We start from the raw sequence: 17,423 nt of genomic DNA on the forward strand, positions 1-17,423 counted from the left end.
CACACATCAACACAATCTGGTTTACGCACTCCACAAGCTTCCACAATCAATTCAACTGATGTGGTAACCCCTACACCAGGTGTATTCTACTAATTTGATCAAATCATAAGTTTGATCGGCGGACTTCTCTCGCTTGAAAACTATATGAAGGTCTTCCATGACCTTGTTACACGCCATTGCATTAATGGTAACGCTTTGGAAATTAAGAAGCAAGCTCTCCATGACAAACTTTCGCAATTATTCAAATTCACCTACCAGAATGGGCAGAAGTTTCATGTTGTTGTGCCAAGCGAATGGGAAGGGATAAAGCTCTGCGATTCTTCTCGTGGGCAGGGAACTGAAATGGGTATTGGCACGATAATCTAGAAAAATCACTCTTGTATTAACAAAAAATGCAAACGAGCATTAAGACCCAAGTTGATTCCATGCGACAGATGAACCAAACGTGTCCAACTACAATATTGAATGGCTTTGTCTGCGTACACACACTTGCTCCATGTTCACTGCACTAGACACGATACTCATTTTAGCTCGACAACAAGTTTGCCACACCAGGCTTGACCACGGACACTCGGTTCCTGAGACTCTGATACCAAATAAAGGAAATTAAAAACTGAAATTATGAGAGACAACAGCCATGGCAGAAAAGGCCTGTAGCCTCAATGAATTGTATCTCACAAACAAAATAATGATAATCATACAATATATAAATACATCAAGAGTATGCCTCAAGATAGTGTGTCTATCTTGAACACACAATCACTTTGGTTGAGTAAATATCTCAACCACACACTAATCTAGGAGCCTAACTAGTTAGAGAGAATCCCTCAACCAACTAGACCTAAACAAACTCCCAAGTTAGAGGAACAATCTCATTCTAGAATAAACAAGTAGGAATAAATCCAAGTTTTATAATTTTACTTATTTTGGACTTATTGATTGTTTTATGTGAGAGTGAGGCTAACAAACAATTCGCACATGTGAAGTAGCAAGGCATGCGGGTGGCATACAAGTTGTGGGAGAGTAGATTAGATTTTCTCAAGGGAAGATTTGCCAAGTTTCAGCTTCTTGTTATTTTTCTAAGGTCGTTTTCCCAATTAGGGGGCCCTTGTAAACATGGAAAATATTTGAATGAAAAGATGAATTTTGAAGGGAAAACTTTGTGTGTGTATTCGTGCATGAAATTGGCTAGTTGTTTTGCTTCTGCTAAAAATAAAAATAAAAATTTACCAGTTAAAATCCCAATAGTACATTTGTTCAACAAGATGAAAAATTAATTGAATCAGGGAAATTTCCTAGGAAATAATTTGTCATTTACTCGGGTGAGAAAATTAACAAATAATCCCTTCCACCGAAACAACATCACTATTTTAGCTTGGTTTGTGATTAGAGATACTGCAAAGGTTGATGATCTATATGGATGATTGTCTCTTTACCCATCAAATAGTGTTTCCACTTCACACTCTAAACCAGAGCATCCAAATCTTCGTGTTAAGTAGGAAAATTTCTTACCGCGCCAACGAAGGTATCATAATGGTAACAAACTAGTTCCCTTTTTTGTACCATCACTTCTCCCATGGTGTAATCACTTGCATTGGTTTAAATCTCAAATGGTTGTTATAAATCTAGCAATGCTAGAATTGGGGATATGTATTGATCTTCACTTTCAAGGTCTCGAAGGCTTTTTGTTGTTTACCGCCCTATTAAAAGACCTACTTAGTACTTGTCAAAGCATGTAAAGGAGATGCAATAAACAAAAAGTTAGCAATGAACTTCTAATACTTAATTAACTCCAGGAAACTCCTAACTTCTGTTACATTATTAGGCTTAATCCACTTCATAATCGCTTCAACTTTAGAGGGATCAATTTTCAATTCACCATCCCCTACTATATAGCCCAATAAAGCTGAAGACGTATTCCCAAATTAACATTTTTGACATCTCTCAGTACATGCTTTACATGATCTTACCAACTTTTACTGAAAATCAATATATCACGTAAGTAGACTATCACAAAACCATCGATGGATGGCCTTAAATACATCATTCATAACCCACATGAAAGTAAGAGGAGCATTACAAAGCCCAAAGGGCATAACCAGTCATTCAAATAAACCTCATTTTGCTTTAAAGCAATTTTCAAACATCATCTTCGAAAATCATAACTTGATGATAACCACTTTTTAAGCCTTAGAGAAATAGTTGCATTTTTCAAATGATCCAACAAATAATCAATACGAGGAAGAGGGTAATTTTTTTCACCGTAACTTTGTTCAATACCTAGAAATCCACACACATTCTCCATTTATTGTCTTTCTTTGGTACCAACACAATGGGTGATCCACATAGAGAAGTACTTGGTCAAATGACTACTTTATCAATCAACTCTCGAACTCGCTTCTTTATTTCTTTATTCTCAAGCACAAACAACCTATACATGCCAATGTTAGGAAGAGGCGCATCCTGCTACAGCTAGACCCCACGTTGTATCTGTCTCCTTAGAGATGAACCTTCCAGTTCCTAAAACACTTCATCGTAGTTAGAAATAATATTAACCATGTTGACTTTGTACCCTTTAAAGGTCTTCTACATTGGTTTTGTATCCTAGCGTATAGAAGATATTTGATTGCCATTTTAGGTGCTTGCTTGGTTGAGTAAGTGATCTTATGATTTCTTTCCTAAGGTTAAAACTTAGGAAAAGTATAATAATTAATCTAATCAATTATTGTGGATTATTAGGCCAAAATTCTAAGAATAAATAATAATATTATTTTAAGTGACTTAAATATAATCTCAACTGTTGATCTCAAGTGAGGCTTAGGATTCAACCCTAGCCACTAATCACTTGGGAGATTAGGGGTTATGGATTTTGGCTTAATGAAATTATAAACTAAGCCTAAGGGAGAGGTGAAGACACACAGTTGTGGAGGAAGCGATTTTCTCTAGAGTGAGAGGCTTGACTAGACTAAAGAGAAGTGAGGAGAAGTGCAACAAGGAATTTCAGGAAAAATTTAGGGAGGCGGAGTTGTTGAAGAGGAGGGTGGAAATATCTAAAGGGTGATTTTCTCAAGTGTGCAAGGCCATAAAAGGTTTGAAGAAAGGGGGCCAATTTACTGGTGAAACAAGCTAATTCTCCAAGGTCGAGTTTCTTCAGAAAGGTCAATTTCCAAGAGCCAATTTCCTCGAGGTCGATTTTTCCAGTGAGGTCGAGTTTCCAAGTTCCCAGCAGTTGTATTTTTCTATGTATTCTCTATATTTCTAGACCCAGCTTTTCCTGAGAAATTTAATAGGAATGAAGATTGTGTTGGATACAAATTTTTTGTTGTAGTGTGATTGATTTTTCCATTTTTTATTTTCGTTCCATTTTATTTTCTAAGTTAATATACCAGTGTGTTTATTTTATCAACAATTTTAGAAATATTTGAGATAAATATTTTCTGGGTTTTTAATAAATTGTTGAAATAAAGTAAATTAGATCTAGTATAAAAGAATTTAACATGGTATCAAAGTTATAGAAACTTTGTGGGGGAAATAAGATATCACAAGGGTTTTACGACAACAAATTATTTTACATTGGTAAAAATTTTATTTTACAACAAGGGTTTTGTGGCTAAAGTTGATATGGTAATATGACATCATCAAGTCTAAGATATGAAGACAAATTGGAGGGGGTTGTAAACTTCAGTCCATGGAAGGAGTGAATCACCCTTGTTTTAATGGCAAATGGTTTGTGGGAAATTGCAAGCCAAGATATTCAAGTTCCTTAAGATGCTACCCAAGCAGCTGAGCATAAGATAAAAGATATAAGAGCCAGGGGCATCATTTTGGATGGTGTGAAGGATCACATAATCCCTCACATAACAAAGAAAGATTCAGCTTATCAAATGTGGATGGCCTTGACAAAGTTGTACCAGAGTGACAACCAGAACAAAAAGATGTGTTGAAAAACTAGGGCATCCTCTATAATGACTAATTACTTCTTATGATTATTTTGGTTAATCCCATCTTGCATACATTATTCAACATCTTCCTTTCATTATTCAACATAAAGCAATTATACAGAGGAGCTCAACAGTAAAAAAAATTGCGATAAGGATCGTAAAAGGATAGCCACACAAGAACATATCATTTTACCCTAGGAAAACCCACATAGGGAAAAAAACCCAGCAATCCTTTACTTATAGAATCAATTCAACAAGAGAGACATCAAAGTCATAGACAGACTGACCAATAAGATGACAAGACCAGCAAGCCACCAAGATGCCAAGTCGACCCTCCACAAAACTCTATCAAATGTCTGCTACCAAGGTTTGCAATAGGAGGCCAACATTCGGCCTTCTCTCTCCACATAAATTTGGCCAAATTACAGAGAAATCGTGACAAAAGATTCAATCTATTCCCTCCACACATGCGAGCTTCTTTCCTTCTTGACAAGTCAACCTCTCTTCTACTTCGACTTCCATTCTTCGCTTGGGAGCAAATGTATTATACTTGTGTATAATTCAATTGTATGTCTCATGGAGAAGGAGCAAGTGCATATTTATAGACGTCCAGGAGAGTCGAATGGGTGCCTCTCAAAGGCTAGGCTGAGTTGAATAGGAGGGGCCAACTTGGTCATCTTGTGAAGCTACAACAATAAAAAAATTCTTTTGACAAAATACAATAATAAAAAAATTCTTTCGAGCATGAAGAACATGCTTTACATAAATACCAATGATAAATATATAATATGAAGACCAACATAGCTACAAACTTCAACAAGATGGTGCTAAGGGAGAAGCCAAATAGCACCAAGATGAACATAGCTAAAACGGTGGCCTCATACTTCACAGGATTCGACAAGTTCATGATGTACTTTCAGCTACTAGGGAAGAAGTGGATCTTCACAATGGAAGAAAGACATCAACAAAGTCAAGTGCTTTGCATGTCATAAGTTCAGTCATTATGCAAGACACTATCTAAACAAGAAGCAAGGCAAGGGGAAAACAACAACAGCTACATCTGCACAGATGGATGAGTTGGTTAAAATATTCGATGACTTTTCTCTAGTATCTTGTCTTTCTAGAACCATTACAAGAGGGGTGTGGATTGTGGTTAGTGGAGCATCTCGTCACATGACAGGATCTCGTGATATCTTTACCAGTATGGCCAAGGAGCATAAAGATCTACATGTGGAGCTTGGTGACAACAACGACGCCAAAATCACAATCACACCGCTCATTGACTGTGCTCCGAACGACCACCCAACCGTCAATATTGTTTGCCACCCTGTCCATCGCACCTATGTGCACCACCATAATTGTTGCCAAAGGCCCGCCACGGTCGCCAATAGCAAGTCGTTGCCACCTGCTGCAAATTAGCCTCAATCGTCCCCTACTGGTCGTTGTTGCTCAACCCCGTCTATCCCTGTTTGTTGGAGTTTCTAGGTCTAACTGTTAGAAATCCTTCATGTACTTTCTGATTTATTTCTACCTACTTGTTCTGTTTAATTAACAAGTTATTTACCATGTAAATATTGAAAATAAATACAAATACATGCTCAACACATTACAGATCATCAACTGAAGGAAAAAAAAGCACACAAGTGACACCATTATTTTTGGACCAATGTCCCCGAAAATACCCAATGCGGGAAAATCGGTGCAGCTATCTGAGGGTTTTATTATTAAGCAATTTCATAATACAAACTGGGTGCCAAACCAGCTCACCCAACAGAGAATGATCTCGGTAGTAGTACCTCTCAATTGAAGACAAATATTCCGGCTAAAACCCCGGATGAACAATCCCACAGCTCTTAGCTCCAATCTGCCCCACGAAATCTCCATCATATGCCTCCAGGGACTACATCAGCCTCTTTGGCCCAGCGTCACCCCAACTCGCCCTGCATCAGCCTCTAGAGCCTCTGCATCACTCACGTTGGCTCTCTCTGGCACTGCGCAGCTCCTAGCTGCCTCTACGTGGGCCCTGACTGGCTCTACGTGGCCTCTAGCTGGCTCTACGTCTCTCACTCCCGGCTTTTGTGTTGATGCTCCTGGTACCCTCTCTGCTTCTGTATTCACTAACCCTCAGCTGCAACTCTGATCACTCCTTGGATTTCCTTAGCAAGCCCTGCCCCAGAAAATCGAATTCTTGATCAACTCGGTGTTTTCTCCAAGTGACCCTCAAGCCTCCTCTTATACTTTTATCGTTGACAATTCAACGGCCAAGATTAAGTCCCTAATCAACGGCTAAGATTAAATCTAGCTTGATCCATGACTTTTGGACCCTTCTAACACAGTTTATAATTATTCACATTAATATCTTATTTTCCCTAAGTTTAGACTTAGGGACTCCATTAAAAATATTAATTATTTTAATATCTTCCAAACTGTTTAGAATCTGCCCAAACCATTTCTAGTTATTAGAGATCTCGTGTGCTTTAGCCTCTCCACCAATTTTCATGGCTAGAGCACATCCGATGCTACCGCAAATCAACATTGTTCACCATTAGCAATAGCAAACCAGTCGTCATTCGTATAATCGTTGGCCTTCATACATACACCTCTATACCAACCTTGTCGCCGCGTAATTCCCTGCTCAAATCTCTTCCTGATTCTACCATATATCACTATCATTCCACCCAGCCAACTTCCATATTAAAGTCGAATTGTGATCGAAGTCAAATTGTGATCGTGCAGGAAGTTTTCGTATCAAAATCTAATCACGATTGTATAGACACATGCTATTGACTTGCAAATTTGTGTGATACTAAGGCTACCATAGGAAGTCATTGACAAGGGAGACGACATATCGCTCTCACTATTTTGTGACCTCCAAAGTATTAACCATTATCCAAGGAAATAAAGAAAAGGGAGCTCATACCATATATCTTAACGAGGTAAAGTCAAATAAAGAAAAATTATAGGAGGATGTAATAGGAGAATAATACCTTAGGATAAAGGAGTATTATACTCCTAAAGTCATAAAGGACATTATACTCTAAAGGTCGATAAAAAATAAAAGAGGTATTTTATAAATTTCAAAAGTAATAATAAAATTATTTAAAAACAAGTATATCAAACTTATAAAAGGGATCATTTAATAAAAGATTAACGGGTTTAAAAAAAAAATTGTAAAGGTATTAAGGTTTACCAAGGGAGACATTGTGAAGTAATTTATAAAATCAAAGGAAATAGTTATTATATTTCTAAGGTCATAAGGGATATTGTTGAAAGTATAAGGGAGGAATATTTTAAAACCCTAAAGCTCATCCTGGAAATGGATACCAGTAATGAAAAAATTCCTAAAACCTTTAGTAAATGTGTTAGTACACTATTTAAATTCAAAGGATCACTCGCAGGAAGAGATATTATAATCTCTATCAGTCCTACTAAAGATAGTAATTATGTTAGTCCTAAATGTGCTAACCAATTAGTGATTTATGAATCAAATATAATTGAAACAAATTTTATTGACACGAGTGACAAACAATATGACATAAACAATCTACAACCAAGTATTGGGGATTATATTTTTATCTCGCAATTCACCATGAAAACCTATTTTTTTACGATAAGGGCATTGTTTTGGGCTCACCCTGGAAGGAAACTCTAGGGTCCTTCATCCTGAATACAAAAAAGAACTTTTTGACATTCTCATACAAAAAGAGAAAAATAACACTACAAGATGTTATATTGAAGTCGAATTCAATAACACTAAAAGACATACAAGATATCTCAAAAGTAATTTCTCAAGAAAGTAAAAAGGTGATACAAAATATGCAAAGTGAAGTTGACAAAATCGTTGCTGACAAAAATGAAGAATTTACTCACCTCAAGGACCACAACGAGAAATTATTGACGCAAATTAAGAAACTTAAAAATGACAAGAAATCCTTGAAAAACAAATTAGAAGAATTTATCATGAAAGAAGTGTTGAAGTCTTTAGTCCAAGTTGAAAAGAAAAGAATAAATATCGATACAATGAATATCACAACTCAAGAAGAAGACAAGCCAGTTGAAGAAAAGACCCACTTAGATGTTGTAGTTCAAACGATGAACATCCCAAGTGAAGGTTTTGTAACCAACTCAACAACATCATCACCTAAAGTAAATCAAAATATTGCCACACACATGATAAGGGAAAGACACACCAAAAGAACTCCTTATCTACATCTGAATCACAAAAACAAACATCTCAATCAATCTACGAATTTGTATCACTCAGAACATAAACAGCAAACTTATGTTCCAAAAACTACTAATTTCAGTTCAATTCAGTCTTGCGATAACAATTCACACGAAGTATCCAGTAACCACAAGATTCCACGGAAGATTAATTTAGGATGGTCGGATCCATTCCTAGTGCGACAGTTTCGTTTATCAGTTAGGATCATATCGTTTTGTATCAACGAAGATGAGAGTTCCAAAACGAGTAGACATTCAAAATACAAAAAGAGATCAAGTCTTTTCATCAGTAAGCTTTGAGGACAAAGATTTTTGAGGAAGGCAATGTTATGAATAAAATATAGGTAGAAATAATGTAAATATATATAATAATAACACATCATAAATAATGATTAATTAGCAGCTAGTTAATGAAGAGATATGTCCCTAACGACATGAACGTTCATAAAGGGACACCTGCCTAGGGTATAGTAGCAGGCCCTCACTCTCATTTGTAACATCATTCTCATTCATACATTTTAATATATATTCTTGTATCCTGAAAGGAGATCTACAAATTCCAAGTCTTTTGGAGTGTCTAACCAGCTATAACAAACCTTGTTCATTACATTGGTATCAGAGCATTCCTCTGTGTATACGAACTTTGTTCATTACATTGGTATCAGAGCATTCCTCCGAGTATATGAACTTTGTTTGTTTGACTTTTTTTTACTGGAACGATCAAATTGTATCTCTTGTTGGATTGAATAATTTCTCTAAAAAAGGTTGTTGGGTTTTTTCCTACTTAGGGTTTTCCCAGGGTAAAAATTTGTGTCTCTTGTTTTTTCCTGTCTCTTCATGATCCTATTGTCATTATTGTTTATTGTTGAGATTTTCTTGTATAATTACTTCATTATTAGCGTGTTATAAGATGAATTGATAAAGAATCATTGGAAAGTAATTATCGGATTAGAAAGATCGTAAACAACATGTGGAAGTGAAGTCCTCTTTAGGTGGTTGTTCGCGAGGAGCAACTAGTATGGTCTCCTTCCTAAGTTTTAATTATTGATTAATTATTTAATTAACGTAAACATTGGGCTAATGTTTTTCTAAAGATAAATAATTAATTATTTAAGTGACTTAAATCTAATATCCATCATTGATCAAAGAAAGCTAGAATTTAATCCTAGCCCTCAATCACTTTGGAGATTAGGGATTTGGCCCATGGAGAATTATAAAAGCAGCCTAAGGGAGAGGATGAAGACACAACACAAACGCGAGAGAAATTCAAAAAGAGATTTTCTGAATAATTTACAAGAGTAAAATTGCAGGATTTTTTGTGAGAGATTCACAAGCACTGAGGAAGAAGGAAAAAGATAGCAGGAGAACTTTTGTAGCTGAATAACTTAGTAGGGAACCACATGAGTGAGATGGCCCATGATTTTTTGCAGATGCACATGGGCTTGAGGAGGCCAAATGGGTTGTTGATTTTGTTGGAAGAATTTATCTCGGGTTTTGTTGTAATTTCCTTGTTAATTTTGAGGGCCATTTCCCCAAGATAGGGAGCCTGTGATTCCTCTAAGAAATTAAATGATGAGAAGTTGGAGGGTTAATTTTTGTTGTTGTCTTACGTGTTTTTTCTGAGTTATCTTCTGAAATATTTTCCATTTATATTTGCTAAGTTGAAGTGCTAGAGAATTTTCTATTTGCATTTTTCAGATTTTATTCTCTAGGAAAATAAATAAATAAACTTTATCGGGTAAAATCATTTATGAGGGTAAAATAACTGCTTGAGACAGTAAATCTAAAATTGGCACTTGGAAAATTAACAACCATAAGTGTGTTAATCAAGTGAGCTTGTCCTTCAGGTGAAGGCATGTAGTGTGAAGACACAATCTGAAATCATGAATAAAAAATCATGTATCCACCACAAACCCGTGCACCATCAAGCAAACATAGAAAAGTCACCCCTAAAAATCATCTACACTTGTTAACCCTCATACAATATGAGCACTAATCGTTGGCTCCAACTTGGGGACATGTACTCTTATGAGAATAGTGCATGAGAAGTTGACAACCCAAAATTCTCTTGTTTGGGCATGTGAGAAACTCCTTCAAGCAAGAAGAAAGTGGATAGATGGTCTATGTCTCATCACATTCAACTTATTACATCAAAATTGACTTTACAAGAAAGAAAAAGGCGTAAGCCATCAATGCCCAAAGTAGATGAAAAATATTCATAATAGAGATTTTTATTCCTCTTAATGCTCTTCAAGAACTTATTCTTCCTACTCCTATTTTACATAAGCAAAATACAAAGGCTAACTATAATCATACAACCAATAGAGCCACTCTAACTCTTTGTTTACATAAGAAGCTCTTCCCTTATATTTGGCTATGAACCAAAATAGGGAAACATCAAACAATTCATGTAAATGGACTAGAATCTGCATTGAAACAAGATTGAAATTGTCATGAAGGTGAGTCAAAACATCACATTCACACCCAAAATGCCACACACCTATCGCATGCATGACTTAGACTAGGAGGAATCTTAAAAATAGATTCTTCACCAAAAGTATAAAGACAGGGCAAGGTAGAGGTTTTCATCACACATGAACAGTTGAGCAGGTTAAGAGGTAGATAGAGGAAGAGAGCACAAACAACCAAGAAAGAGGCGTTTCTGAGCAATGTACAATATTGTACAGCGTATGAAGTAGTTCTGTAAAGTCATATTGATAGGTTCATACAGATCTGTACAGTGGTATGGACAGGACATACAGGTGTTATGTACAGTCCATACAGACATGTCATACAGGTCGTACAACTCGGCAATCACTCTTCTCAAGTTCAAGGTGTTTTTTTGGTATCTACGTAGTGTTGTTTTCTGGGCAGCCTGTGGAGGGTTTCCTTGTAAGTTTTTTTGACGGAATTAAAAGATGATTTGAAGGAGTAACTACCTGTGTATGTGTGAAATCATTTTTTTATGCTTCTGCTATTTAATTTCTAGCTATTGTGTGATCGATGCTTGGTCTGAAGTTTAATTTCAAGATTAATTAAATTCAACAATCTACTTGTTATAAGGACACTAGTCACCTAGGACTTCAAATTTGAACACCACTTTATGTTGTTGTCCTACCTTACCTCTCATTTAAATAGGGGAAGGAAAGTATCAATTCATATATCATAATGGTGCTCTATTCTTTGCATTGTCTTCTAGGAGTCTAGGATGCAAGATGTTAGGGTTCATGACAAAACCTAGGAGAAGATATGAAAAAAGAAAGACATTGAAATTTGAATGTGATTTATTCCTTCATTGTCCTGTGTTAGAGATGTGAGGGGAGTAGTTCATCTCTTTCTCTCATGTAGTCTTCATTGTCTCACCTTCTTTGTCTTGAGTACTAGGGTTCTTGGAGAAGTTCAAGGTTGGTCTAAGGTTAGGGATTCACCCTAAGGAGGCTAGGATTTACTCTCAAGAAGAGCGATTAAGGAGGACTTCCTAGTGTCAATGCTTGTTTGTTGAAGATCTTTGGTGGTGGCTAGAGTTCTCATGGTCTTGGAAAGCTTTAAAAATTGTAGCAGCTTTGTGATAAATCTGTGATAATGTACATATGCTTCATTCTTTTACATATATATGGAAATATATGACATTTCCAGCAGTGCAATACTTGTGTGATTCTAGATTTGATTTTCAGCTTTAATTGTCTTCTTGAATAAGTGATTTCCAGCACTTATTGTTCACATTGATTTGACATATTTAAGTGCCAAAAGTGTTAAGTGTTTTAACATACATATTGAAGAGAATAGGGCAGATTTACTGTTGTATATCGACAGTTATTAAAGTGAATCCAGATCTGGTTAGCACTTAAAAAAGTGTACCCTAAGGGCTAGAGACTGGAATTTGTTGGCATACATTCGGTATCTTTTCTCTTGTGCTGCCCAGTGTGTTGGGTTGAAGTGAAATGAAATATCATCCGTTGTTTGTTTCCATAAATTAAGATTTCAAATCAGCCCTCGAGCTGAATTTCACAGGTACTAGATTCAAGAAACCTCAGGTCTGAGGTGTTTTGCAATAAAAGCCCTAGAGCGCAGAAATTTTGGGGTGTAGAAAAAGATCATATCGAATAGAAATACTAAGCCCACTTCCAACTTCTAAAGAGTCTAATTTGGGAAATGGGCACCCAATTAAACTTCAGTACATATTATCATCCCCAAGCTCATAGAAAGCAAGTAAACCCAGTAGTCAAAAACATGTTAGAGATGCATGCCATGTATAAGCTAAGTGGAGTACCTCCTCCTACTCAAATTTGTTTATAATTAGGGTTATTATACCATTTTGTTCATGAATCCATTTGAGGCCTTGCATGGAAGAGAAGGTATATACTCCATTGAATTGGGATGATCTAAGTAAAAGACTCACATTTGAGCAAGAGTTACTTAACGAAATGGGAAAATAATTTATAAAAGGCAAAATTTGAATGTGGTCCAAGATTTATAGAATAGCTATGATGATATGAATAGAATTTATAAGAGTTTTGAGCGGAGGATAGTGTGTTCTTGCAGAATTACACCTAGGAGGTTGCATTCAGTTGACACCTAGATATAGCAGCCCAATTGAGAATTTTTTTTAAAGTTGGCTCTGATGAATACAAGTTTGCATTGCAACCTAGTGTTAGAGTGCATAATGTCTTGCTTGTTTTGTTGCCAAGAAGATATATGCATAATCCTAACCATATTCTTGAATGGTTTATGATCCAGTTAGATACAAAAGGAGAGTTTCAAAGATAGGCTGTTATGAAACCAGCTCACAAAAAGATAGAAAAGAAAGAACAATGCCTTAGAATTCAGCCTCTTCAAGGGGGCAACCACCTTTACATTACACAAATGAACAATTTTTGGATTATACAAATGACAAGACCTCCTTTCTATATATAGGAGTCCAAGGGGTCATAATATAATCAGAGCCGACATAACAATAATAATGTAAGGGCACAATAATAACAATAGTGGGCTTCTATGGCACACAATAATAACAATATGGGGACTACATGGGCACAACAATATAATAAGGGGTTGTACTAATAACAATAAGGGGTTACACTAGTAATATAGGGTCCTAACATAAACCATGCGCTGATCATACTCTATTATATTCACCCTCGATTTTTTGCAGGAGTTTTTGATAGACAAAGTTGGGGACAGAGAAAGATATGCTTCAGTTGTTCTAGATTTCTGTTTGTAGTCCACCCAGAACATATCAGTTTAGGGTGCCATTACAAAGTTTTAATAATGATGCTTTACGATCTCTTTTATTTTATTCCTTAATTCAGTAAAACTAAATTATTGATAGCGCAGTTGCTGCAGTGAATGGCTGCGGCTTAGTTAGTTATCTTGTCCTTGAGATGTGAATATAGTTGTAAATGGGAATTACATGATTGTGTCCTCTAGGTTCAACCTTGTCTCTATAGCATCTCCTTTCATCTTGCAGGATTATGATAAAATAATCCATACAGCGTACTAGCATCCTTTCACCTCACGGATCATGATTATCTACTTCATAGCATACAAATAAACCAGTCCCATTTTTTTCTTCCAGCTGAGGACCTTGTCTGGGTGCCACAAATGCTGTACAAGTCGACTTCCTGAGTTGACTTTAATGTGTAATATATGATGGCCTTTCTTTTAAGTTTTGCCATACAGGATATGGGATGATTTCAGGATCCCATAGTTCTTTTTAGTATTGTTAGACCTAATCGGAAAAACTGATCTTCCATTTCGCATGGAAGGAATCATTAAATTGTGCTAGGTCTTAGTTCCGTCCATTCAATTTCGCTCTGCTAGAAGTTTAGGCAGTCAGTCACCTCTCATAAAGTTATAGCATAATAAATTTCAACCCTATCCATATTAAATCCATGAGGAGCGGCAGCAGCAATAGATAAAGATTGAGATGAAGCAAGCAAATCAAAATTCTTCGTCCTCACCTTTCCCTTCTCCCGTTCGATGTGACCTCTGACTCCAGGAATCAGCCTACACCACAACAGTTACCAGTTCTGTGAGAAATAGTCTTATTCCAAAAACCAAGCGCAATCGAAGAATGATTCACACACGCATATATACCTGATGGTATTCATGACAATAATTGCAATGGTTGCCTTGAGTCCCTTTTCCTGCACCAGTTGCAGGGAGAGATGAATGAGCCTGCCCACCACAAGGCTCAAAAGAGAGGCTACAAAGGGGAAGATGACCAGTGTGATGGGCTCGTACTGACTCAGGGCGCCATTGGCAGACGCACGAAGTCCACGAATCCATTCGCCTACGCCCTTCTCCATCAATACCCTCTCTCTCGATCGATCAATATAGGAAGGAAATAATGAATGCTCTGCACACAAAATAGCCTGTGCCTGTTATATTATAGGCAGGCGAAGGCGAGGTACCTTGAATTGCAAGGCAAAGTATTTCCACAAATGTGTTATGATGTAGCTGCCCAACAAACACTGATCCATCGCCCATATACATGTGAACAAAATTCTGAAACCCAATCATTTACCATGTACGTCATATAATCGTGGTTAGGGCAAATTTCTCCTCCGAATCTGCCAAAGTTCAGGTTTCCGCAGAATATTTTATTCCACATAGGTGGGAAGGACTATTGCGGAACCGAGAGAGACAGGTCAACGTTATTAATAACTGCCGATAGTGATGACTTTACCTTTGGAGCTTTTGGCTGGAATCATTTGGATAGGTTTAAATTGGGTTTTTCATTATATATGGATTCAGTGTTTTTGGTTGGAATTTTATCTGGAAAAAAAAATAGTCAAATCTGCATTAGTATCTCTTTAAATTAGGTTTTTATGATATATTTAGGTTTGGTATTTTAAAAATTTATGGGGGTGTTTGGATTGGATTAGGGAGAGTTCCCGATTTAAACTTATAATTTTCATAAATTAGCATGGGATTTTGAGCAAATTAGATTAAAAAATAGACTAAAAAACCTTCAAAACATACAACCACTTAGAGTAACAATTAAATTAATATGTTTCAATAAATTAGTATTGAGATAAATTTAGAAAACATAAATTTGAAGATTTAAAATTTATGATTGACGATGCGTGAAGAAGTTTCCTATGTATGACATATGATATTTTTTTAATAATAAAATATTAAGGTTTTAAAAAATAATAATAATAATAATATTTTTAAATAAAATTTAGAATAAATTTTAATATTGACTTTGTTATCTTTAGGTAGGGTGATGAACTCTCTATTTTATTGGGTTTTTTATTATATATGGATTTGGTAGCTAAAAACCTCATTGTGCACGTGGGTTATGGAGAATTCACAACTTAAACTTGTGATTCCAACTATTGGGTTTTTTATTATATATGGATTCAGGAGCTAGAAACCTCATGGGGCACTTGGATTATGGAGAGTTCACAACTTAAACTTGTGATTCCAACAAGTCCTTACAGGATTTGGAGCTAATTAGACCAGCATATATTCATCTTAAATACGGATCTAACATGAGTCTAGAGGGATCAAATTTCTTCATGTGCAAAATTCTTTAGAGTGCAAATTACAATGTGTTCTTTTCATTGTTTAAATTGTATTTTTTGAATGCTAAATAGGGTATATATAGGACTAACCATAAAAGCTTGTTTTTTTCATGATATGTTCATAAAAAAAATTAAATGATGTAATTGACATTAAAATATTTAATATTTTACATAATATGTATATTGAGACATTTTATCACGCAAATTAAAATGGTTTTTTTATTATTAATATATTTTTAAGTATACATAAATGTTAATTTGTCTTAAAATATTTTATTGATAACCCACATTGAATATTTTTATATATACAACATTAAAATATATCATTTTAACAAAAAAATATAGATATATAGATATATATGAAGTAGCAGTTGTCTATAACGCGACTTTTTGAAAGCCTTTCCGGCGGGTTTTTCCGGTCGAAATCCGGCAGGAATTTATTGGAATCGCAAGTTTGATAGCTATTTTCTGCACAATGAAAGCGTCCCAGGGGTTTTCAAGGGTGCTGAATCCAAATATGCAGTTAAAAAACCATTTTAACTGCAACAAATCAAGATTTAACCTCAATTTCTTCCGCCAGATTCTGTCACCGGAATCTCCAAAAAGTCGCATTAAAGACAACTCCTATGAAGTATTCAAATATTTTATTGATAACCCACATTGCATATTTTTATATATCCAACATTAAAATATTTCATTTTAACAAAAAAATATAGATATATAGATATATATGAAGTATTCAAATATTTTATTGATAACCCACATTGCATATTTTTATATATACAACATTAAAATATTTCATTTTAACAAAAAAAATTCCATATATAGATATATATGAAGTTCATATTGACATAAATCAGTTAACATAGATTTTCAAAGAGTTTATTCAAATCTCTTTTTGAACTATTTTTGAAAAGTATAAGATTTAAACATGGTACTCACACATTTTTTTACTTCTAATTACTTATGAAGTTGATATCGACATAAATTAGTTAACATAAATTTTCAAATAGTTCATTCAAATCTCTTGTTGAACTATTTTTGAAAAGTATAAGATTTAAACATCGTACTCACACATTTTTTTACTTCTAATTACTTTAGAGCCTATTCATTTTTTATTTTTTTATTTTTATTTTTACAGAAACGGTTATGGAGTGTTTATATTAATCTTGGCCTGAATGTCGAAAATCTGGTTACATTATGAATTTCTTTGCCCTGATGTATCTCACTGCTAAGGGTGAGAATGCAGCTGAGACTTGCAGATTTCTTCCTTGGAAAGGCACCCATAGAGTCGATTTCAAAGATTTTCCCCCACTTGAAGATACAAACAAATTTGTTTAATAGCAGACAGTAAAACATGGCAGCAATCAGTTTATGGAATGGGTTCCCATGATTCTTCTTCATCTTTCAGCTTGACCCCGGCAGAGAGTAGGGCAGCTTTATTGGCTTCGATGTCCACCTTTTTATTATGAGTTCTCAACACATGGTAGTACTTCAAGTTCTGAAAATTGTTTTCCAAACCTTTGATTCTAGTAATCAGCCTTGCTAGGTTAAGATCCAAAATTGGGGTATTGGAAACCATTGCGTTTATAATGACCTGGGAATCGCATATAACAATTGCTTCATTTATGCTCAGATCTTTGAGGATCTTGAGTCCTTGGAAGAGGGCTAAGACCCTATTCATTTTTTATTCTTATGGTTGACACTAAATTAAAATATTTTAATG

At 35.4% G+C, this 17,423-nt stretch overlaps 1 protein-coding gene across 1 annotated transcript in view; it reads right to left on the bottom strand.

Moving 5' to 3' along the window:
* Positions 1–14,791, bottom strand: part of LOC149222576 (sphingosine-1-phosphate lyase-like) — a 268,215-nt gene extending 253,424 nt beyond the window's left edge. Inside the window, exons 1-2 of the mRNA XM_089385514.1 lie at positions 14,262–14,791; positions 14,126–14,171 (exon numbers count right to left, since the gene is read on the bottom strand). Of these exons, the coding sequence (XP_089241640.1) occupies positions 14,126–14,171; positions 14,262–14,473 (258 nt within the window). The 5' untranslated portion in view covers positions 14,474–14,791. The remainder of the gene's footprint in view (positions 1–14,125; positions 14,172–14,261) is intronic.
* Positions 14,792–17,423: the final 2,632 nt, after the last annotated feature.

This window comes from Pinus tabuliformis, chromosome Q, assembly GCF_031772625.1.
Source record: "Pinus tabuliformis cultivar Carrire ecotype Pingquan chromosome Q, CPIR1, whole genome shotgun sequence".
Taxonomy (NCBI): Eukaryota; Viridiplantae; Streptophyta; class Pinopsida; order Pinales; family Pinaceae; genus Pinus; species Pinus tabuliformis.